The 25,016-nt window shown below is 33.4% G+C and overlaps 3 protein-coding genes across 6 annotated transcripts in view; 2 read left to right on the top strand and 1 right to left on the bottom strand.

Annotated features, from left to right (window-relative positions):
* LOC140757965 (peripheral plasma membrane protein CASK) overlaps positions 1 to 4,976 on the top strand; it is a 318,332-nt gene extending 313,356 nt beyond the window's left edge. For all 4 annotated transcript variants that reach the window (XM_073093887.1, XM_073093885.1, XM_073093884.1 and 1 more), the window contains one exon: positions 755 to 4,976. In XM_073093887.1, coding sequence (XP_072949988.1) covers positions 755 to 934 — 180 coding nt within the window. In that variant the 3' untranslated portion in view covers positions 935 to 4,976. The remainder of the gene's footprint in view (positions 1 to 754) is intronic.
* Positions 4,977 to 6,471: 1,495 nt separating this feature from the next.
* YL-1 (Vacuolar protein sorting-associated protein YL-1) lies at positions 6,472 to 15,396 on the top strand. The gene is made up of 9 exons (XM_073093880.1): positions 6,472 to 6,845; positions 7,472 to 7,598; positions 8,331 to 8,463; positions 8,935 to 9,111; positions 9,741 to 9,816; positions 10,295 to 10,404; positions 10,792 to 10,948; positions 11,409 to 11,564; positions 12,368 to 15,396. Exons 1-9 carry the CDS (start codon positions 6,715 to 6,717, stop codon positions 12,558 to 12,560), a joined length of 1,260 nt encoding a protein of 419 aa, XP_072949981.1. The 5' UTR covers positions 6,472 to 6,714; the 3' UTR covers positions 12,561 to 15,396.
* LOC140757958 (uncharacterized) overlaps positions 13,009 to 25,016 on the bottom strand; it is a 44,264-nt gene continuing 32,256 nt past the window's right edge. The window contains exons 2-5 of the mRNA XM_073093879.1: positions 20,120 to 20,299; positions 19,295 to 19,515; positions 14,729 to 18,683; positions 13,009 to 14,654 (exon numbers count right to left, since the gene is read on the bottom strand). Coding sequence (XP_072949980.1) covers positions 13,708 to 14,654; positions 14,729 to 18,683; positions 19,295 to 19,515; positions 20,120 to 20,255 — 5,259 coding nt within the window. The 5' untranslated portion in view covers positions 20,256 to 20,299 and the 3' untranslated portion in view covers positions 13,009 to 13,707. The remainder of the gene's footprint in view (positions 14,655 to 14,728; positions 18,684 to 19,294; positions 19,516 to 20,119; positions 20,300 to 25,016) is intronic.

Below are 25,016 nucleotides of genomic sequence, written 5' to 3'. Positions count from 1 at the left end.
GAATCGATTTCTTTTTATCATATGAAAGTAGCACACGAGCATGCAGTCCACCTGATATGGCTACTGCCGCCCATGGACATCAGTAATAAACCCCAGATACGATTGATAGATATTCCTACCTGAGGTCGGCCACAGACGCGCCGCTACCCCTGAGGACTAAGCTGGAACGCCTCGGAAAAGTATGTCTCCCTTACCACACCCTTCAAAACGGAACACAGCAGCGCTTAACACTGCTGTTATGAGGCAGAAATAGGTGTGGCGGTGGTGCCGCCGGAGTCGAACCACAAAGGGTTCTGCAACCCTCTACCACCTTTTTGGTCAAAGTAATCGATTCTTAGATTATTACAGCTTAGATCACCATCCCTACAGTGGCGAGCTTACAATGTTGCTATGTGAATTTTATTTACGTTAGCAGAATCCTCAAATATAAATATTTAATTTGTATTTGCAATCCAATGTCGCGTAAATATCCTCCATGTTCAAGTACATATCTATCAAGGATGAACCTTTCATGGTTTAATTGTAAAGACTGTATGACCTATGTACGATGTATCTATTTCTATTTAATAGCAGCCTTACAATGCTTTCGTCTAAATCAGATACACTTACACGAGAACTTGTACCTTAATTATTAAAGATTTTTTAACAACACATTTGTGGCAATGAAACAATCACAAGCTCTATAAACTTACATGATTGCTATAGTAATTACTATAGTATAAAAATGAACTAATTCCAACCTTTCCAATTCCAGTACGATGGCTCCCTAGAAGTGTTGGTGCGGGAATCCGAGCAACTCCGTCGTACATACGGACACTATTTCGACGTGACAATTGTCAACAACGATATAGACGACACTTTAGCTCAACTCGAGGCTGCTTTGGTACGACTTCGATCCACTCCACAATGGGTACCCGTCTCTTGGGTATATTAATGACGATGATAATGATAAAAATGACGATAATGATCAAAATAATGGGAATGATTAAAATATGAATACTTGTAAAGAGAATGGTGTTGGTAAACGTGGACATGATTAAAAAAATGATGGTAAAAATTACAATAATCGTTATGATAATAAAAATGATAAAGATACGATTAATGAACACAATGATAATGATAAAGATAGGGTTAATATAGAAGGTGAAGATCTGTTGGTTGTAAATGGTCGTGTATCAGATGAAAGTGTTTGAAATGGACTGTATGCATAGTAAAGAAATAAGCTTCGTTCGAAGGAACGATCATTTTGGATTTCAATATGGACCATCTTTTGGAAAAATCATCGTGATAATTACACTGTTCTAGGTCACTAATTTAAATTAACCCTAAGAGTTACATCTATAGAATTGTTTATGTAACTTAATATAATGACCACATCAGTCGATTGTACGAAAAAACTGGAATAGTTTCATAATTCAAATAATTAATACGAACTTAATTGTTATACATGAACTGTTTGTAAAAATTGCCATCATACAGTCCATTTCAGATCTATGGAAACTTGATAAGCAGCTCGAATTTACGAATTAAATAAGTAAATAAATTTTAAAACAATTTGACACCGATATTTAAACAAAAATAACTTTGTTTTAATACTGGAGTAAAACTAGAACGTGGTAAGAATTTTCGTGAATTTAGGATATTCAAGGGTAGTTAACAACACTAGTGGATCTTTATAACAGTGTTACCATTACAAGATATATTATTATGTATAAATCCAATTGTTTTTGGAAAATTAATAATAAATCGATTAATATGACACATTGAGAGCTGCTTATTCTTACCACGCTATGTCAAAAATGTTACATTATGTACAATAATTTAACATAGAACATTGAACGAAATGAATGAAATGAATGAGATACTTCTGATAGATGGAACGTAAAATCGCATAAAAGTTTCATTTTTGTGACACATTTGTTTTATAAATGTATAATATTGTTATAAAATGTAATAGTTTTAGTTACAAAGTACATTTTACTATACATATACAAATTTTGTTGTTAAACAAATATTTATTTATTGCTTAGAAATAAACGAGACGAATGGTTTTTACTTAATTTGAAAATATAGTATTATTATCACTTAGACAATTGTGATAGATTGTTTTTATTGTTTAAATAATTATGTAACATTTAAAGTACGTTAATAATGAGATATTTTACTTAAAAATGTAATTAAAAATCTTTCATCGCTTGCAAATTCTTTTGGCGCATCGCTCAACACATTATGTGCCAAATAATGACTGCAAAATACAATTATTTGAAACAATTTTTGACACAAAGTTGCACTCAAATTGTTCTCACAATTTTTAGAACGGTGTACATAAATATACATTAGTAGGTAATTTACATATAAAAAAATAAAAATTAATTAATTGAAAACTAATTCCTTAGAGTACCGTAGCTCAAGTGTTTACTTCAAAATTTAAATTTAAGATCTATCCTATTATTAGGTAATATTATTATGCGGTTTTTCTGCAAACTAAATGCGGCTAAATTTGATTAAACATTTTTTTTCATAATATCTAGACCACTAATAATGAAATGAAGATTTATTTATATAGTTATTTTTTTTTATTGTTGAATAAATCGCTAATAGTTTGGCGTTTAATTATACGTATGTTTAAATATTTTTATTATTAAAATATTAAAAATAACATAACCAAATACAGCACTTACAGCCATCTTAAAATAGCCGCCGTTTGTAGAAAACCTGTATAATTGAATTATTATATCACAGGTTTAGAATTCACAGGGTTGCCAGGATCAGAATAGTGTTTCATTTATTTGTTGCCATACTCTATTATTTATTTAAAGATTTTTAAGTCATGTACTTTTTCTAAAATATTATTTAATGTAATTTATTTATGCTTTACCACAAAGATCCATCAAAAAACGTACTTGAACCATCAACGACCTTTGTGTGAAACTTGATTGACTAATATTCAACGTATAAATGGAAATTTTGCTGTATATTTGTGGTGAACGAATTATATTTTCATCTATTCTATTCTTTGTCTGCTTTGAGATTTTTTAGAAGATTCACAATTTCTTCTCTTATAAATATCTCGACAAGGCGTCGTTTATTTGTTAAATACTACCGCAAAGTATATTACTATTATTGTATGAGATGGCGGACTCTCGTCGTCATTTTGGGCTTATTTATCCTTCACTTGGTAAATAAACCAGTTATTGATGATACTCGTAGTGAACTCAATATCATATTAATAGAATACTGAAACATTATTATTTTAATGTATTGAAGAGAATATTGATCAAACCAAAAGTAACTTTAGTATTGAATGTATTTTACGGGTATAAAAATCCCTTTCAAAATGAATGGCGTCTTGTTGATATAATTTTTCTCATTTCAATTATATTTGTAATTGCACTAATGCATTCCTGTACAGATTAAACAACTGTAGCGAAAATTTGCTATGTATCCATCACTGTTTCACTAATTCTATAATAATTAAGTCTAAGGATAAGTAGGGTTTGATGTAAGATTAAGATTTGTGTTTACGTAATTCGAGTGTAGAATTTTACTTTAATAATTTACTGGACAACCAAGTGGCAATATAAAACGCTCAATTTTTATTATTTTAAGAAAACTTAAAATACAACGTTTAGATATTATTATATTTATTATTTTTTAACAGGTAACATTATTTACCTATATTTATTTAATGCTTCCAATCTCGTACGCGTTCGGATATCTACACTAGAAATACGTAAAGGGGTTGGATATTTCGATTTGGATGTCTAAAATTATTTCTAAAATATTTTGATCTAAAAGACACTATCATTAGTGATACTTATTTCTTTTAAAGTATTTTCTAAGGTGTACTTGTACTACGACTCTTTCTAAGTATACAAGTAGGTGGTGAGGCGCATGTAGATAAGTATACCTTTCTCTTTCTATTAATTTACCGTATTTATCCTTTAACTTCGTACTTTATCGTCTTCTTAAATATCCCTAATATAATCGTAAGACCATCGATAGTAAATGTAGTTATTAATCATATAATAATTATTGAAATTTAATGATAAGCGTGATGAGGTCTATTGGCGTGCGAGTAGCACTAAGTAGTGTTTGTTCATTTAATACTTTTATTAATGTTGCTACAGTAAAATAAAAATTTATTTAATCAAATATATTTATGTAAATGCAAAAAAAAAAACTTTGTTGCTGAAATCTAGTAATGTTTCAATTATTTCGGGCGATGTCCCATCAAAGTATATAGCGTGTTATTTTTTCTTAGATGAATTTAATTAGGAATATAAATGATAGTCAAATAATTTGAGATGCATTAATAATATTATCGTTAGTCATGTTTATCTGCCATAACTGTTTTTGGATTACCACCTTTATTAATTATAATGTTACAAAGTAAAACGTAAACGTATGGCAAAGCTTGTACGTTTACTAGTTTTATTTATCAGTAAAGCGACGTTTTAATTATGAGTCGTAATTATAAATGTCATTAATTATTAATTTATAATTGTATTAGACGATACCGAGTAGAGAATTATTCATTATTATATATTATATTCTTTTTATATGTTAGTGCTGCTCCTGAAACGGATGAGTGTTTGAGAGAGTCTATCTTATATAATAATAATAATGTAATTATTGATAATAATTGAACTCAAGAGTATTTTCAAGGTTGCGAGCATCCCTCAATTTTAATCCCTCACCCTAGACATTCCAATCCCGTCTTATTTATTTATAGGTTATACTAAGTTTTTATCCTTTTTTAGTTTTTAATATTATTTGGTGCGCACACGATGCAATGCAAACGAAACAAAGGGCTTGAATGATTAATGTGCATAAAATGTGTACTTTATAAAACACCGCATTTTGTACTATACACGAAAATATAAAAATATATTATTATTGTTTATTGGCATAAAAGTATCACGCGTGTGCGCTTAAAATAATTTTACAATGTGTTAGCACTTCAATTTATTTATTTACTTAGGGTATATTTGCATGAATTCCCAAATCATATAAAATGAAACCCACTTTTTTTTCAATCTTTATTGAATTTTTTGTAGATCCTCGATTTGTAGCAAATGAATTATGCTCATGAGCTCATAACACATTCTAAGATATAGTACGAATGTTAGAAAACGAAATGTACTTCACAAGTAATGTAACTTGAAACGAAACTAAAATCTTTATGAAGTTAATAGTTACCTATTAATTTTTAAACATAATTATAGGGTACTGTATATCTAAATTTAAAATTCATGTGTTATATTCGAATTGAAATGACAAATGAATGGATCGGAATGTATAAAATCTATGCATTTAATAAATTTAATGTTCATATAATATACATACTAATTATTTACAATGAAATATATGCTGACCTAAACTATAGTATACAAATGCATATTAAAGGTATAATATGTTATCATATATTGTTGGATGGTTTAATGAGAAATTGTATAAATTCACAAGAATCTTCATTTGAAAATTTACTTATTTTTAATTAATTATGATATCAATTATATTTTTTTCGATTTCTAATTTTTTTGAACAAAAAATGTCTATTGTTATTTCAATTCCAATTGAACATAGCGGTAAAATGATTGCGAACTCGATCAGTGAGAAATGGGCCGTCAGTACAAATGACGGGCAGATCTTTCCAATAGCTAACGATGACTGATGTAAAATCTTATAATAACTGTTAAAAATTAAATAAATCGCACAAAATAAATATGTCGTTTTCTTTCCCCCTAAGTAAATTAATTAATATTACTTAATTGTTTTATTTTGAATTTAATTTATTTCTATTGGTTTAAAAACATTTTCAAAAATGTCACATGTGAATTGGATATTGTTATGTACACTATAAATGACAGGAGTCTTACCAAAACTCCATTACATAATATAAATAAAAAATTTGAATGCCTTTATTATTATTCTATTCATTATCACATCCCTTATCCAAATAAGACTATATTTTAATTTGAATCATTTTACGACCCTTATTAATAAATAATCTATCCAATGTCTACCTCTGTGGTCTCCCTTCAAGAGATTGTATATTTTCGATTTTTGGTAGGTAAAAAATACATAGTTTGATAATTAATACTTGGCGTTAGTATCCCGAGCTGTAGTTGCTGTACCATCAGCAATCACCACTGAAACTAAATAATAAATGTTTTAAAGCAATATAGTCTAAAATACGTGTAATGAATTTGCACTATAAATATTCTTATTATGTTAACACTATTATTACATTAAAATAAATTTTATAAGTATTAATTCCGAAGATATTTTTAAGTCAATTAAAATTCCTCGGATACCATGCTTATTTCTATGATGCCTGCCGTTAGTTTATAGGCGAAAGAATGTATAACAAATTAAACTTTTATTACATTGATGTTGTATTATTTAACTAAAAGATATACAAGTATCCGAATTTATAGTAAACTGGCAACATATTAAGAGCACGCCAGATAAGCGTTTGTCAGTTTAGTTGTCAAAACATCAAAACGAAATTATTGTATTTTTATCAATTTTCTGTGAATGTTTGCAATAATTTTGTATTAATTATATCAATATTGTGATATTAGTGGCAAATCAATAATTATCTTAGTTTTGTGTAACCAAAAGACGTCATAGATTTTCAGTGACAATGAATTAAAATGTTAATTGCGTAATTATTATTTATAAATTATATTAGTACAATCAGTTGCAATGGCTCAAAGGGAGCGGCGTTCTAATGCCGGGAATCGTATGGCAAAGCTGTTGGATGAGGAAGAAGAGGATGACTTTTACAAAACCACATACGGCGGCTTCCAAGAAACAGCAGAGGATAATGATTATGTGTAAGTATACTTTAATATATGGTCAAATTGCTGCAAAACTCGGCCTTTCAATCTAAGTGGCCGAAATTTGAATCCCAGGCACATACCTCACATTTTTGAATAATATCCACATTCTACATACCACTCATTTTTCAAAGTTATGTGCGTATTGAAAATTAATGATATTTTGCTTAAACAGGACACTATCCTTAGGAAACGTACAGACTTTAGAGCTCTTTAAAAATGTTCTAATTGGTATGTGTGAAGCCTATCAATTTACACTTGGCCAGTACTATGGCCTAACCCTTCTTTCTCTGCGAGAAGACCTGTGCCCAGTGATGGCACAATACTGGTTAGACTATGATATCTTAATATTTAGTCAATGTAGTGGTAACCTAATTTAGTTGTTTTGAAACTGCCCATTAGGCCGCTAATAATGTTAATGATTACTATAAAACATTATGTAAGAACATTTATTACTTTAACCCAGCTTTATATTCATTATCATCATCAACTCATTACTGTCAAACTGCTAGGCAAGAGTCTCCTGTCAGAATGAGAAGGATTAGGCCATATTCCACTGTGCTGGTTAATTATTCAAACTGCACTTATATCATGGAGAGTTCTATCATATTTTCTGCTTTCAGGGAAGAAAAAGAAGCAGATGATGTAGTAGATTCTGATTTTGATATTGATGAGAATGATGAGCCCGTCTCCGATCAGGAAGGTGAGGAGAAACGTGAGAAAAGGAAAGTTGGCACAAAGTCATACAAGGTTAGTAGAGTCTTCTTTATTTATAGTATAATCTGCATAAAACTGCTAGCTCTGAATGTAGATATGAACTGCATCGCCATAACAAATTGTATGAATACACCTTACAACAACTTCGGAGTGGACTAGCACTTTGGCGCGGACTATACCTGTTTACTTATCTAAGTTTTGTAAGTACCCATCAGTTTACAATTCTGTATTAACTATTAACTCTTTGGTATCCTATCTATCTGCTCTAATTATCTATATATATTTTTTTATTTATTTACTCTTTATTGACCATATTAAAAACTTAAATAGCATTTTCTCCCAGTCAACCTTAGGGATGTGCAGAAAAATTCTATCCTATGTATTTGTTTTTGGTTTTGCCAAAATTAGCTTGTGTAAAAAATATTCTTTCCTTTTCAACTATTTTCTTAGGTATCTTTTCGTGGGCATAGGAAAAATAAAGAGTTAATTTTTACATGGATAGTATGATATGACACTATACAGTATGGTCCAGTCTGTTCAAATACAAGATTGTGTGATACATACCAGTTAGTAAGGATTTATTCCTTATAGTTTCACTTCTTGCGCATGTATTCATAGATACACTCAACATTTTTTACCACCCATTTTTTGCTCCCAGTGTAACTTTTTATGTGCATACATAAGTAAATTTACACTTATTTCATATTAATTTTTCAAATCAAATTGGGATTATTTTGTCTTAAATTCTGATTTCATACATTACAGGACCCGAACAGAAAAAAGAAATCTTCAGCGGAAAAGACAAAAAAAACCGTAGTTAAGAAACAAAGGGAGCCAAAACCACAAAAAGATGATATAAGTGATAGAGCAGAGAAATCATTCCCTGATACTTCATTTGGTAAGAATTTTTTTACTATGTATATTTTATCAAGATTTCATACAGTAAAACTGGTTGGATATGTTGGTAGACTATAGGGCAAACAGACTTTCTGATAGAAAATAGCCTATCGCTTATGGGCATTTGTAACACCAGAGGAGTGGCCAATGCATTGCCTGATTTGAAGGAGACCTCTTATTGCACCCTTTTAAAGAGCCCCATGTCATAGCACTCCAGGAATACATATGGAAGAAGTTCATTCCATATCTCACGCATCTTACATGTTAATATGTCTTGCACGATAATTCAGTAATGATTAGACTTGTGTATGATTTTGAAGTATACAGCTCAAGTCTAATGACAAGAGTTAATGGTGGCTGCCATTGATTTTGGGCAAGCTTTGAGGTTGGTCAAAAAAGCATTTTTACTTCTGCATTCTAAATTGGAAGTTTCTGGAAAACAGCGGTTCATTACATAATGGTTATATTTCAGAGAGAAAATCAATAAGGCAAAGTACAGCAGTAAAGTCAGCGGAGACATTGGAGAGGATCAAAATAAGATCAGAGCTGAAGAAGAAAAAGCCCAAGAAAGTGGAAGAGAAAGTATTGACACAAGAAGAACTGTTAGCTGAGGCCCTTATTACTGAGAAGGAGAATCTTAAGAGCTTAGGTGGGTATATATGAAGAAAGTCGAGAATTAATAAAAATTTCACTATTGGTTTTGGGTTCTATTCCTGGTCGCACAGATGTGTAATTTTTGACTTTAGATTTAGCTTTATTAGAGTTCTGGGTTTGATATACAAATCATAGTAGATTTATGAGTTTAGAAAATTTATTCTTTATCTTTTGTTTATGACATCACTGATCAACATACATACACATTTGAGGTATCATTTCTTGTTCAAGTCATCATACATTGCTGAAGTCATATGTCCGTGGCTAAGTTATTACACACGTAAAAAAAGTCAAGATCTACACTAATATTATAAAGAGGAAAACCGTGTTTGTTTGTTTGGTTGTAATGAATAGGCTCAAAAACTACTGGACCGATTTTAAAAATCTTTCATCATTCGAAAGCTACATTATTTACGAGTACCTTAGGCTATATTTTACATGAAATATATTTGATAAATAGATTTTGAGGCGGTACAAAGTTTGCCGGGTCAGATAGTAATTAATAAAAATAGATTCTTCGTAGAATCCAATATAGTTGGCATCATCATTCAATATTTAGGTCACCAAGTCGAAAGTCAATTTAATTGTAATAATTATTCTTAATTTGTATTGTACATATTTCAGAGAGATTTGAACAAAGTGAGTTGGAGAGGAAAAAAGTAAGACCCATAAAGAAAGCTATTACCGGTCCTGTTATCAGGTATGTATTCTTTTATGATATTAAAAAAGTAAATCTTTTATCACGCAGTTCACCTGATGATAAACAGATATTGCCGCCCATGGATTGTAATCAACCCCAGATAGGATTAGAACCCTATCCGAGGTTGGCCATACATTCCTACCCCTGAGAACCAAATTTTAAAGCTTCAGATAAGTTATCTCTTTCACTACATCCTTCAAAGTGGAACACAGTCGCGCTTAACATTTTAGTTGCGAGGCAGAAATAGGTGTGGCAGTGGTGCCTCAGGAGCTGAAGAACAAAGAGTTTGAGAGAACAAGTCAAGAAGAAAAGTTCAGACAGAAATGGTTTATTTTAGCATGGAAAAGCAACTAACATAACATAACATATAATGCAAACCTATTTTAAACAAAACACTTTGCTCGGTTTTTATAGAATACATTCGAAAAACTAGTGTAAAAAAAGATGTTTACCCGTTACGTCTTTTGATATTTTCCAGATATCATTCATTCGCCGTCCCTCTCATATCGGAGGTGTCGGAGGAGGACAAACCTATCGTTACACCACTTGATGATATGAGCTTTAGTGACATCGTCAAAAGCGAAGATAGTAAGTTATCTTTCTTTATGGATCTGTATACTATACTGTCAATAGTACTGTTTATTGTCAAATGATTTTATTTTATACATTGAGAATAATTGTCAGGCTTTAAACTCTGCTACAATAAAACTATTTAATATCTGAACTTGAAAGCAACTAATAAAACTTTGTAATGAAGGCATACATTATATAGAACTTAAACGTCCATATGTGTTTGATTTCTGTCTTTAATTTCTTTACAATTTCTCTGTGTTTTTCATACAGGTAAGTCTCCTAGGCTACATCTTTAAAATTAACCATAGTTGTGGACCTTAATGTTAACAGCTATTACTTTCATAAGAGATTTAATTGTGGCTTGATCATGGTATAATTTCTATTATTCTACTATTGTTCCAGGTCTCTTAACCCCAGAAAACTTGAGCGATGCTAACACACCACTAACAGAACCGAAGTCTGAAGTCGATGACAGTGTACCAAAGACTGAAGGTCCAACTAAAATGGATTTAGATGTAGTGGGGCCAGATGAAGAGATCAGTATAGAAGATGTCACATTGTAAGTAATTTGTATCATTAAATATTGGCAATTATTAGGCAACTGTCAAGGAAGAGTCCCAAAAGTTTTTTATGTTGTTGTTTAGTCATATTATGTCAATAGTTATGGTGCACATTGTCTGCCCAGAAACATCTTACACAATTATCATTATTATTTCGAATTTGAGTAACGTTTAACGTTTGTCGTCATATATTACTTTTAAATCAAGTATAAAACACGCATGTAAACGTAGATATTTTTAATTTGGATATTTATGTCAAACGATATTACGATTTGCTCAAAGCAGCCGAAAATTAATAATCGACAGGAGAGACTATGTAATGTCTGACTATCACTTATTTAGCCAGTGTAGTCAATTACTACTTTTAGAATATTTTTCAATGTAATGAGATTTGGCCAGATTAGCAATTAAGTAGTTGTTAAAAGAGGTATTATTTCATTATTGTTTTTTATATTCTAGGAAAGATGAAAAACTGACCAAACCTAAACCCAACGTGAAGTATTACGAGCGTACGTTGATATCCTTCGAGAACGACATCAAGAATAAAGCCTACAACCGCTGCTTTCCACAGAGAAAGCCGAAGAAACGGAGAGAATTGCTGTGCGCTGTTACAAAGTATGTTTTTTGTAAAGATATATACATTACTGTTTTTTATGTATTAAGCAGTGATAGCGTAGTACTTAAGAAACGCGGCCGCTTGATCGAGGGGTCCGAGGTTCACAACACGCACCTCTAATTTTTCAAAGTTATATGCGTGATAGAAGTTAATATCCCTTTGCTTAAACAGTGAAGGAAAACATCGTGAGGAAACCTGCATACCTGACAATTCTAAAAAAAAATAGTTTTCAAAGGTATGTGCAGTCTACCAATACGCACTTGGCCAGCACGGTGGACTATGGGCTAATCCTTCTCACTCTGAGAGGAGACCCGTGCCCAGCCGTGGGACAGTAATGGGTACAGTGCTAAGCGCTACTGTGTTCTGGTTTAGAGGGTATGTTGTAGGAAGAGGTACTTGTATATGCTGTTCTAATTTAATCTTTAGGTTCAACAAAGCATCTGTGATCAATCTCGTGTTCATTTCAATGGTTATAATTTGAAAGTCCCCTGCTACGCTTATTTCTGAAACCTAATAACATCAGTTTTAAGCGCTGCTGTATTCTGGTTTGAATGATGTGGTAACAGAGACATACTTATCCGAGTCCTCAGGAGTACCAATAATCTGTACCTAAACTCGAGTAGAAATCTAATTTTGTCTGGAATGGATTACTGATGTAGCAGCAGTAGCAACTTACCATTAGTTGGACTGCATGCTCGTCTGCTACTCCTATATCATAAAAAAATATTTTTTTCTTGAATTTTGACAGAAGGTCGATATTTCATTAAGTGGCTGTTCTTATCATATTTTATTAATTTTACAGGCGTCCAGCGCGCTACATAGATCCAATCACAAAACTGCCGTACAGAAGCGTGGACGCGTTCAGGATAATAAGGGAAGCGTACTACCAACAGCTAGAAGCGAGAGGCGATAGATCGGACCCACAGTTGGCTGCCTGGTTGCAATGGAGGCGAGCTGATTCCGCTTCCACTTACGTTCAAATACATATTAAGTGAATATTATATTGGTCATTTGTAATAATAATATTAATGTCATAGTTGTATTAAATTTTGAGATGTGATGGATGTGTATGACCTTTTTTGGGTATTTTGGGTGTTTCTTTTTTGTGGAAAGTATTAGAAATTAAGTGGCAGTGAGTGTGTGTTAGTGATAAGGAGGCATTTCTGCCTAATAACAGCAGTGTTAAGCGCAGATGTGTTCAGGTTTGAAAGGAGATTTCTGAGGTGTTTCAGCTTAGTCTTCAGGGGTAGCGGCGCATCTGTGGCCGACATCAGGTAGGAAAGTTATCTTATTTGGGGCCGATTACAAATGTCTGTAGGCGGCAGTAGCCATTTACCATCTGGCGAACTGCATGCTCGTCTGCTACTCCTATATCATTATTATTTTTAAGTTTTCTCAGAGGTATTTAAAAAACATAAACAGGCTCAAATAACAACACGTACGTAGTTAATAAGTACTATATTTTCGAATAAATAATTATAGTTATTCTTAATAACTAAGAATTAGATTCAACATCTGTACAATTGTACAAGAAACTTAAAGATATGTTATGATTATGAATGATAGTAATTGTGACAATGTATGAACATAGTATTATTATAAAGCATAAACGATCCCTTAGCAATAGAAATTAATATTCTCAAACTCTAGGACTTTAATAATGCACACTTTTCTACCAGCCCTAAGCGAAATTAGTGTATGTTGCCCTTAAATTGAATTTAATTGAATTAAATATGAAGTACATACATAGTTGCATAGTGTTATACCATTAAAAGGAACAATTTTAAAGTACTTATTTGTAAATTAAATTGCATTAAAATCATTGTGAATATTAGAGTATGATATTATTGAATTTTTGTAACGAATACTTATTAAATTTTAAGAACAGAGTTATTTAACTAGCCAATGTGATGTGTAAGGTTTTTACGATAAAGTAAAATCTTATATTTTAAATAATTTTCAATCTAGCTTTCCAAAGCGAAACTATAATGTCTTTCTTTTTTAGTTTTACTTATTATTTTTCAGATTTATTTGTATAAGGGTTTGGTACACAATTGTTGGTTCTATTTGTTCGCTCACTCGTAGCTCTATTTTTAATACTATAAGGTACAAACAATATATAATGATTAGTCTTAACGTAAGCTATAGGTCAACAGTAAACGCTGGATTTAGCCTCAAATCTGGCACGCTGTTTCTCCTAGGTTTCTTCTCTAACAGCTCTTTAAATGATATTAAACCTGAAGCGTTCGTATCTAGTCTTGAATGGTATTTGGACGGATCGGTTGTAGGCAAGTATGGGTACTCACTGAGGTAAGTCTGTGCATTCCTTATCTGATTCTCTTTAGCGAAATCACTCAACTGAGATACAGCCATTTCGTAAGGACTAAGTTTCTTATCTGTTATGTTTTCCATCGATTTAAAAGCTTCGAGAACTGCTTTTTTGTGGGGTATACCACGCAAGCTACCTTGGCGGCTTAGTCTACCTTCCATAACGTCATTGAATAAATCATCAACGTTGAACTTTTCTGATATTTTTACCATTTTAGCATTGCTATCAGAGTCTTGGTTGTCCTGCAACTGGCTCCAAGCCTTGGCTATTTCTGAAGAAGGTAGAGAATTAGCTTTAAGTTTCTTTTTGATTCTTCCTGTCTGTCTTGTTGCATTATTGTTTGTGGGAGATTCATTTGCAGCACCGTACAACAGCATTTCACATTCGTTAAGTTTTCTATATTTTTTCTCTTCTCTCAGTTCTTCTAGCGACTGGAAGTACTGCTTTGCGATTTGGAATCGATTTTTATATTCGACGTTTTCTGTAACTACTTTCTTTTCCGGTGAAGATTCAGGTGATGTTTCCGGACTATCTATTATTTCTAAGTCAATATCCGAAAGACTAAGATATGGAGAATCTTGGTCTTGATTAGAAATAACGTCTACGTCAATTGAGTCACTTGTACTTTCAGAGCTTATATGTCTGGAAATCGCTGTTTTTAGTGAAATCGAACTTGAATTGGTTTCACTTCCACTTGTAGATGTTGATAGTTGTTCAGGTAAAAACTTACGTTTTGGCTTGCTTACAGCTTTTTCAGTTCCTGCAACAAATAGTACCTACAGTTAATACAATAACAGTTATATTAGAAGTCAATAAATGCTAAATTTTAAGTACCTTGATCTGAACTGGCCACTTGCAATGGCTTTGATGAGTCAATCTTGCTTTTCTTATAACCCTGTGGTGACTTCGATTCCAGTGATGATTTTGATGTACCTTCGTACAGTGATATGAACCGTTTTACATTAATTTTTGGCAATTCTTCATAAGATTTGTGTTTGTCTAAGTTTTCGTCCGAAGATTTGTTCGATACCTTACTGAATATATCCATTTCTGATTTACTGATAGAAGTTTTAAGTTTATTCGTAGAATTAAAGTTATAATCTGGTTGGCTATATTCGTTAAACTCTTTTATGGCCATTTTGACGCAAATTTTGTGTTTTTCCTCATCTGTTTTTGTTTCTTCAGAACTGTGCTTTGCGTCTGTGTTTATTTCAGAAATGTTGTCATCTGATAAAACAACATCTTGGTAGCTTGAATCCACTTTACTAACAATATCAGTGTGTTCTGTTTTAGATGTAACCGTTTCGCTTACATTATGGGTTTCATCTTCTTTATTGGTATTGTATGTATTTTCTTGAACTACAGGTTTTTCATTATCTTTTTGTGGATGTAAATTATGCAATGATTGACATTTCCGTTTTACCCATGGCAATTCCTCCGTTTGAGATATGGTGTGAAATAATGATATACGACTAGATACTAAGCCAGTTTCGCGACTAATCTCACAAATTTTGCTAGAAGAACTTTCGTCAATGTTCGGTTTTCCTAAAAATGTGTCTATTTTACTTAAAATCTGTTTCCTTGAAGTACCAAAAAATCTCTTTGGACTTGTTTCGAATGCTCTAAATACTTCTTCGGGCAGTTCTTGTTTAATAGGGGAATCAAAATCTTGTTTATTAGGGAAATCAAAATCTTGTGTATTAGGAGAATCAATCTCTTCTGTAGAAAATGCTTTATCTTCTAAACTGGATGGTGAGTTTCCTACTGATTTTGGTGTTTCTTTATTTGGTGACGACTTTGGCCTCCAGATAGCGATTTCCGTTTCTTTTTCAATTTCAAGCTTACTATCCCAGAAATTCTTCCATTTTTCAACAAGTTTTTCGTCTGGCACTTGTTCTTCAGTCGGGGATTGCCTCGTGATTGTTTCGTCTGTCTGTTTCATGTTAACTGGCTTAGAATATTTTTGATACTCTTCACTTGCATTTAGAAAGTTCTTGATCATTTGTTTTCCCTTTTTCTTACTCAAAGAATCATTATGTTTTAATGGCTTCGAATAGACTCTTCTCTTTTTTTGTTGGGCCTTCATTTCATCAGTTTTTGCTTGAATTTGGCGAATTTTTTCATCCCAGTACTTTTTTCTCTCTAATACTATATTGGATTGCTTATGATCACCAAATTGAGTTTTATCTTTGTTTACTGGAATGTGATGATTTTTATTATCGTTATTTTCGACATGAAGGATTCGACTTGCTGAATCTGATTCAGTAACGCTTGCCTGAACCTCAGAAATCATTCCCTCTAACTCTTGTACTTGTCTTTTCACATCTGACCGTTCTTCAGACGCCGAATCGACACAAACGTCATTTCTCTCGATTGTGTATTCACTCTCAACATTTTGTTGTAACTTACTACATTCCGTTGTTGTAGAACCATTTTCAGATTGTGGAAAATAGTCATCGAACATTTCGTTAAGTTCAGAAAAAGCAGTTGTTACTGGATCAGTGTCAGTTTCGTTTATAGAATCCTTCATGTCTGTATATAGACTCCTGTCATTCTCTTCGATGATCGGAGTAAAGGTTGGTCGTTTGCTGTCCCATTTGTGTATTTTGGGTTCTTCGTGCATTTTGTATGTATTTATATGTTCTTCTTTTAATTCACTACATGTTTCCCATATTTCTCTTTCTGCTGGTCCCATAGAGGACAGTTCATCACTAGGAGGAAACAGCGGTTTACTAATAGGCTCAGGTAAGGAATTATCATTATTATTGCTGTCTGGTGAACTGTTATTGTCATCTATACTTACATAAGCAGAGTCCCACATATCTTTCTTAGGAGATACACTAGGAAGAGGTATGTTTGAAACCACTTTGCTTTGATAAGAATCGTTAGATGAACTTGTAGTATGAAAAGAAGAGTGACCCGAGGAACTTATTTCACTTTGTAACTTTGCATCTGTAGAAGACGATGCACATAAATTTCCAGGTTCTGTATTGAGATCTTGCTTTTTATTCTTTTGTATATCTAAGATACCGCTATCTGCACTAAGCACACTGGAATCCAAGTGTGGTTCTGGAGACGTTGCTCTAACTATTGGTGGCAAAGATACGGGTGCCCCAATAATAAAATCTGTTACAGGGACGGTTTCCGTTTCTGTGTACTGATTTGATGGGTGATGATGTGTAAAAAACGGATTTATAAATTCGTTCCCAAGCATTTCTTCGCTTATGTCTTCTCTATTAGGTAATTCATCGACCAGTTTAAATACAGGTGATTTAGGCCTTTCCAAATTTGCCATATCGATATAAACAAATGGATTGTTAGGTGCAGCAAGATTTGGTATTTGTAAGTTGTTTTGTATCTCTTCATTTTGTGAATTATTTGTTTCATATTCAGTAGCTAAAAATGCACCTAATTTTTTCTCTGTCGTATAATTTTCAGTATACATATCAGTTATGAAAGGATTGTTTGATGATTGCGCTGTGTCTACTGATGATAATTCGTCATCTTCAAATGGGTCTCGCATTATTTTGTATTTTTCCAAATAATCTGGACTGTTAAATATAATGTCTGTATTAGTTTCGCTATCATTTAAACTTTGATTATCTTCTTGGTAGAGTTTTGATTTTTCAGTCATTATGGATACTGATATACTTTCAGGAATAATTACTCTTCCTTGTTTTTCTGGCATCATGTACGTATGCATGTTGTTGTCACTAAATGTAGAATTAACGATATCTGGTATGTCTTGTTGGGATTTTTGTAACACACAAGTAGCTTTCTTATCTGACAATAATGCTTCTTTACCTTTGAGATCATTGAATATATGACAAACCCGATTCATTTTGATAACCTTCTGTGCTGCATATTGAAATCTGGGTCTTGTTTTTTGTTTATTTTCACCTGTTTCTTGTTTATTGTCAACACTGAGTGTCGATTTGAAATTTGAGATATCACTATCAGTTTCCATCAAGAACTTAGCTTCCTCGTTGGTAATTTTTTCCAGGCATCCGTTTTCTCTCAGTAGCATCTTTTCTGTGACAAAATCTACAATTCTTAACACTACTTTTCGGTCTGTCTTTACGTCTACAATATCGATTTCCTCACCGTCCTCGAGGCAGAAACTCTCTTTCTCCAAAGTTCTAACAATATTATTCGAAACTGTTACTTTAAATGGAGAACCGACGATGCTTTGACCTCGACTCGTTATAGATATTTCATATTTGCCTATACAATTTACAATGTAACCTACTCTAGCGTGATCCTTTCTCGTTTCTACATCTATTTCTATGTCGTATTTAGTTTTCGGAATGAAATAAGTTTTATTCATGTCGTTTTTTCCATAGTTTCTTAAGTACGTGGCACCTTGCGTTATAGGTAATGCGTTCTCAGTAAAACTTGCTTTCGATTGCAGACCCAGGAGTTTATGTCGTATTAATTGCGCCTTTCCTAGTATAGGAGGGAGTATAGCCATGCCGTACGCGTCTTTAGGACCTCGTATTAAAATGGTTACTTCTCCTGGGTCTAGGGATTGTTGAGCTGTGGGATATATCTTGAAATATACTTTGTTATTGACTTGTGCTGCCGTTAACCCGGAGCCCTTTGCAACATAATCGAGGGTCACTTGACTCTCTAGTTTATTATCTGGGGACGTCCTCTGTGACACAGGTCTTGAAACTGCAGGTGTTAGTTTTGAAAGCGCGAGGCGAATGCGATCTAGATAAGTAGCTAATTTCCATTCTTGGTGTCTGCTTAATGCATCGCTTGATTCGAGTTCTTGTCGAGTGAAAACCTGAAATAGGCAAAAATGTGTTACAAGACAGAAATATTTCTAATTGCGGATGAGGAAATTTATATAAACTAAACTTAGTAATGGTTTTCTAACTGTAAAAAATTCGTTAGCAACTTTTACATCTAAAAGAGAATGTGCCTAACCGCAAAACTTAGAAAATACTTAGTGAAAATGGCCGGCTTTTTGAATGACAATAAAATTGTAAATGGTTCGCGAGTAGCTTTCAAATATGAATTGACGAAAGTCAGACCGTTTATCAACCATTTCTATGAAATATTTTTAGGCTGAAACGGACCCTATTTTGACTTAATTCGTTTAAAGCAAGGATACACACCACGACAGGTAGAACCTGTCGTGTCTTGTATCCGGTTCAACCCTAAGAATTACATTGTCTAAAGGAGAAAAACTTTGCTACACATTTCTTAGATTTAAGGGGTATTTATGCTTAAAGCCGAGATGGCAAAAGTTCAGTCCTATCTAGGGTTGATGTAGATTTCACTGGGCAATGGCCACCAAACGGTGAATTGTATACTCATTTTCTTGTATACAATCAAATAAATATAAGACAGAATTAGATTTGTATGGGCTAAAGGTTTTAAAAATCAACTCACCGGCTCGACACCCAAGTAATGATCAGCGATCGCCTGCGCGTGTTTCAAGGAGAGCCTGGTGGGCGGGTGGCCCGCGCACGCGCCGGGCAGCGCGCCGTCCAGCACGCCGCACAGGATCCAGCCGTGCCGCCACACCGTGTCCAGGTGCTCCACCCGCACCGGCCCGACCTCCGCCAGCCATTGTAGCACTGCTTGCTTCTGTTCGTCACTCGAGAATACGACTGGAAGGAGAAATGTCTCTTTTTTATTCGTGTCTTTTTCATACCTTCATTTACTCGGTCCTTCATGCAAGTCAATATTTATTTACTTAAATAGTAAAATATTTTTTGAACTGAACAAAAATGCACAGGAATAATGATGGATTTTTTGTTATAACCAAGTGCAGAATAGTCTAATGACGAAGACACTATTATTAAAAAAGTAAATACCTACCTGCTTTTTGTCTTAATACACACACACATACACACGCTGTACAAGAAGAAGAACACACATAAAAAGAAGTAACAGAATATTGTATAAGGGCATTTATTCGAAACACAACATATCTACAAGAAGATCGGTATATGCAGATATTTTGATAGATTTTAATCATAATGTTTAAAGTTAAAAATAATGTTCATTTTACGATACAAATCTTCAGATAGTAAGTAATTTTTATAATGAACACATTAGTCTTATTTCTGTGTATCTCCAAAGTGTAAACCCAGCCAATTTGTGAAGTTAAAAATATTAAAAGCAAGATGCATTTACATTCTTCAAGACTGTTTGGTAAGACTCTTTAGCACCGCCATCACAACTACCTAAGGATAAAGTTATAATACTCACTAGCCCTGAACGCTGAGTCAATGTGTTTCAACAACTTGAACAGGAAGCTCTGTTGCCCCCAGAACAGGGTCAATAGTGTCGCGGGCGCGAGGTACCGCAGCGTGGTCAAGATGGCGTCGAGGGCGGTTGACCACATGCCTCGCTCCTCGAACTCCGGGTACTCGGGGATTGTGAACAACCCTGGAAAGAACGTTTATTCAGTAAAGAAGCATAGAGAAGCAGTGATAACCTACCCGCGACTGAATAGTATGGAGATCTGTGCTTATTTTTTTTGTAATTATTTATTTTTTATTTTTAAGGACCTATTAGAAGTTAATTACATACTGGATGACTACATTTGAGCGCTCCAAAGTGATCCTAAATATATCCAGTTTGTCAAACAGTACTTGGGCAGCATAGTCGATAGTGAAACATTAGGTAACACAGACAGACAGACAGCAAATGTCACAGAAATAAAACGCTTTTATTCTCATTCGTGTCTCACTCACCTTACACGCCGTTAACAAGGTGCTTTAATATGGACCTACACCAATTAAGATAATTATCGGTTCTTCTTGAAAAATCTAATTTAATATTTTGTAATAGATCTTAATTAATTGAGTGTGTTACGTATTAGACTGTTCATTCTTACGAGTTTAAAATACAGCGTCGATTATGTTCAGGCATGTCGAAGCTAATCAGTCGCGTGCTAACCACGGTTTGTTTTGATCGATCGATCACTGTCAAACCGCAAACTGCGCACTGGTCAAATATTGACACATTTCATACTTTAACACTAAAACCTGCATGTTCACCTTATTGCTGTTACTGCAACTAATGGACACTCAAACATCACTGATTAGTCGTTAATAGGTACATTTGAGTATCAATCAAAGTAGCGTTCGTTGTTGGTTTCTGTGCTTCGTTGGACACGTAAATAATACCGATCCCGGTTTTTATATATGGTTTGGCTAGTTAGACAACCTTCTTGTGGGCTTTATGGGCAGTTAAAAAACACCCGACACAGGTTTGCCACTAACCCAGAACCATACCTAAATATTGCACAAATATACCTAACCATGAGTTAAACTAATCCGCATTGGAGCAATGTTTAGAATTTTGCTCCACGCTTTTCTCAGTTATACAGAAGACCCGTGCTCTACAGTGGTAAGAAGTTGCATCCATACTAACCGATACTCCTTGAATGTTCTTTGAATAAAACATTTTCTTCGTATAGTTTCGACAGCTCGTCGATGGAGTCGGACATTTTCTTTATTCAAATTCGGATTAAAATGGCCATCATTTATTACACCTTACGCTCATTGAAATTATATCTTTTCAGGCATTCTGTTGTTTCTTAAGCACGTGTCGCAAAATGGCAGTTGATAAAAAAAAACATTAAAGTAGGTACTTGAATTTGATCATAAGTACTTTAATATAAATTATACCTGAGAGTTAATTGCTTATATTTATAATAAGTTGTTAAGTAATATTAAATCTTTATTTTTTGTAAATATGAGACAGCTGATGTCTACTTATCATTTAGTTATTAAATGGATTTATCTTATGAAAAACACAAAATGTACCTCGTAAAATAACTCGTAAAGTAACTACTAAACAAGTAGGTACACAATATACATCAGTATTATACCTACTGATACAGTTAAATAGCTAAACATACCTACGCTAGAAAACGGTAAACTTTTTAGCGTAGCAAAAAATCTTAACTCTATCCTAAGATAAAAAAGTATGTCTTCACATCGGAGGATTTAAAAGATTATTGATAAACGACGAACACACAAAAGATACACAAAATTCTCTCAGGCGATATGTACCTATCTAAAAATTTTAGTTATTATTCAAAGATTTAATCTATTTATGTTCAGATAGGTAAGTACTAGTTTTCGTCTGGTGCTGGACATTCGATCGTATTTTAATAGAAAATTTGAGGAATTCTTATTGGTAATACAAAGTAATCAGTATATAAATAGCCACCAAACAAAAATAAAAGAAAATCGTTTGATAAACACATGAGAAAATTGTTGTTAACTGTTTTCCCTACCTACTATATAAGTAATGATTGTAGCTGATGAAATGACGAGTATTACAGTATCCATTTAGAGAAAGCTGATACAAAGCATAATGCTTATAAAAATCACGTATCGCCTGAAACAGATTTATCGTTACATCTATATAAGCAATAAAAGTACTCACGTGGGCAAATTATCAGGGCAATCGATAGATTATCACAACACAGTACTTTAGACAGCACCGACCTAGAACGACCACAGAATCTGAATCCCTGGAGTTAGTCTTAACATGAGGTCACCGGTATCTAATTTTCGTTAGTCATTTGTAAATATCACAATCTTATCTGATCGTCCGATGTTCAGTATACAGCGTAGATCTGACAACTAAACGATACTGATAGCACTGAATGAATCAGAAACTAATTGTTCCAGTCAATAAACGTATTTGTTTAAGTTATCTAAACAATTTTCTTTGTTTGTCCGGGGAGAGTGAATCGGTTTGTGCAAGATGTGTTTTTGTTATCTGTCTCGTATCTATCCATATCTATCTTCTGAGATAACCGCGTTAACATTGTTAAAGGTATCTATAAGATTAATTCGAGACTTTTCGATCGTGTTTAAGGATTTTTACTAACATGTATCTAAAAACTTACATTTTTACAATCGGGTAAATGTTTAAATGTGTAAATGTTACAAATTGTGTAAATGTTTATGAGAGTATAGTAAAGAGATTATGGTTTTGGTTACTTGTTAAAACATAGACTAAGTAAGTAGATGGAGCAATTCGGAGTATGATAGAGCAGCAAAAGGATTACAACCAAACTCATTTAATATCTATATTTATTTAGAGACTAGCTGACCCGGCATACGTTGTGTTGCCCTACAAATAAAAAAAAATGTTAAGGGTGAACAACCCTTATCACTTAAGGGTATGAAAAATAGATAGTAGCCGATTCTCAGACCTACTGAATATGCATATAAAATTTGGTGACAATCGGTAAAGCCGTTTCGGAGGAGTACGGTAACTAACACTGTGACAGGAGAATTTTATATATAGGATAACTTATTCATTTCGTGGCAAACATCGTCATTCGATTAGTACCCATTTTGTTAAAGTGCTAATCTAAGTATCATCTAAACAGAATATAAATATCTGTAAAAGTTATAAATAGTGAAAGTAGTTATATTTCTTAGCGTGCAGCATTTACATAAGCCTATAGTAAATGCACAGATGCTTCTAAAGACTTAAGTCGGAATAGTCATGTACCTAGGTACTATCTATGAGGATGTATTTTGTGTAATGGTTAGTAATCGTGTATTTAGCCCACCTTTTGGTCTATACCGCTCTTAGGTAGCTGACTCTGGATATTGCACGCCTCACAACGCGCAAGCGTGTGGGTGTGCTCTACCCTTGAACCCTTTTTGGTTCGACTCCGGCGGCACCACCGCCACACCTATTTCAACCTAATAACAGCAGTGTTAAGCGCTGCTGTATTCCGGTTTGAAGGGTGTGGTAAGGGAGACATACTTTTCCGATGCGTTCCAGCTTAGTCCTCAGGGGTAGCGGCGCATATATGTCCAACCTCAGGTAGGAATATCTAATCCTATCTGGGGTTGATTACAGATGTCCATGGGCGGCAGTAGCCACTTACCATCAGGTGGACTGCATGCTCGTCCGCTGCTCTTATATTATATATAAGAAAAAAAAAAAACTCTCAAAATGCCCAACTCTGACAAGTTCACAACATGAAATTGTCAAAATATCCAGAATGGAATGAAATAGTCATAAAAAAACAGACGTTTTCACAACTAAGAATTTTTAATATGATCTAAGTTTGTTTTTTTTTTTATTATTTTTTTAATATTTGTTGTGAAAAAATGAAAAATAAAAATAAAAAATTGTGCTGTCCGTTGGGCTGTATGTCTGGATGTTCCATCGATTAAGAAAGATATGCGCAATAAAATAAGTTGAATCTTTTTTTAAATGGTTCCATTTAGTCTTAAGATGAACCCTATCGTTTGGTGTTATCAGACTCTGAATGGTTTAAAAGATATTAATCAAAATCTCCTGATAGAATATCGTTTTTTTTCATAATATAGAACACGAGCGTGCAGTCCACCTGAATACTTAATTAGGAATGACTAGTGTCTTTCTCTTACCACCCTTTAGATCAGAACACAACAGCCATAGCACTGTTTTTAATAGACAGAAATAGGTGTGGCGTTGGTACTTCCGGAGTCGACCTACAAATAATTCTGCCGTCTGTAACTAAGTCCAGATAGCACAGGAATTCTATTTGCAATAAATCACAAGTGCATCATACCTATGCTACCATACCTTTCGAACTAGAACTTGATTTCTTTTGATTTCACTGAATGGGTCTCTCCCCCCAAAGAGACGTGGACTCTACAACGCTGGTCTAACCCAAATTAGTGGGAAACCTGACATACACAGTAAAACTGATCCCAGCAAGTGATATGAATTGTTTACAATGTATATCAGAGTTATTATTTTAACACATTTTACTTTCTGAAGCAGACCTTCAGGCTTATCTGAGCACAATAGAGAAATCTGAATTGCACCAACGCTTGGGAAATTTCACAGAATTCTATCCATATTTTGAATGTGATTTTTTATATACGTACGATTAAGGTCGCGATAATGTTACCGGGTTTATATTAATTTGAATATAATTTCCGATTGTTTAAATAAACATTTTAGCGCGCTTTCAATTGTTTTAATGATAGGTATAAAATAAAAGTACCAAATGGGTATAAAGTTTACTTGATTTAAGTGCAACCGTTACTGCCGTTACCTGATCTATTAAAAAACTTGAAATAAAACGGAAATCCTATACAGGGTCGATTAGAGCTTTTAATCCAGTTTA

The sequence above is a fragment of the Epargyreus clarus genome, unplaced genomic scaffold, assembly GCF_041222505.1.
Source record: "Epargyreus clarus isolate Ecla_fem2 unplaced genomic scaffold, WU_Ecla_fem_2.2 ptg000005l, whole genome shotgun sequence".
Taxonomy (NCBI): Eukaryota; Metazoa; Arthropoda; class Insecta; order Lepidoptera; family Hesperiidae; genus Epargyreus; species Epargyreus clarus.
Note: the sequence above shows the minus strand (reverse complement) of the source record. Positions and strands in the feature narration are given on the sequence as shown.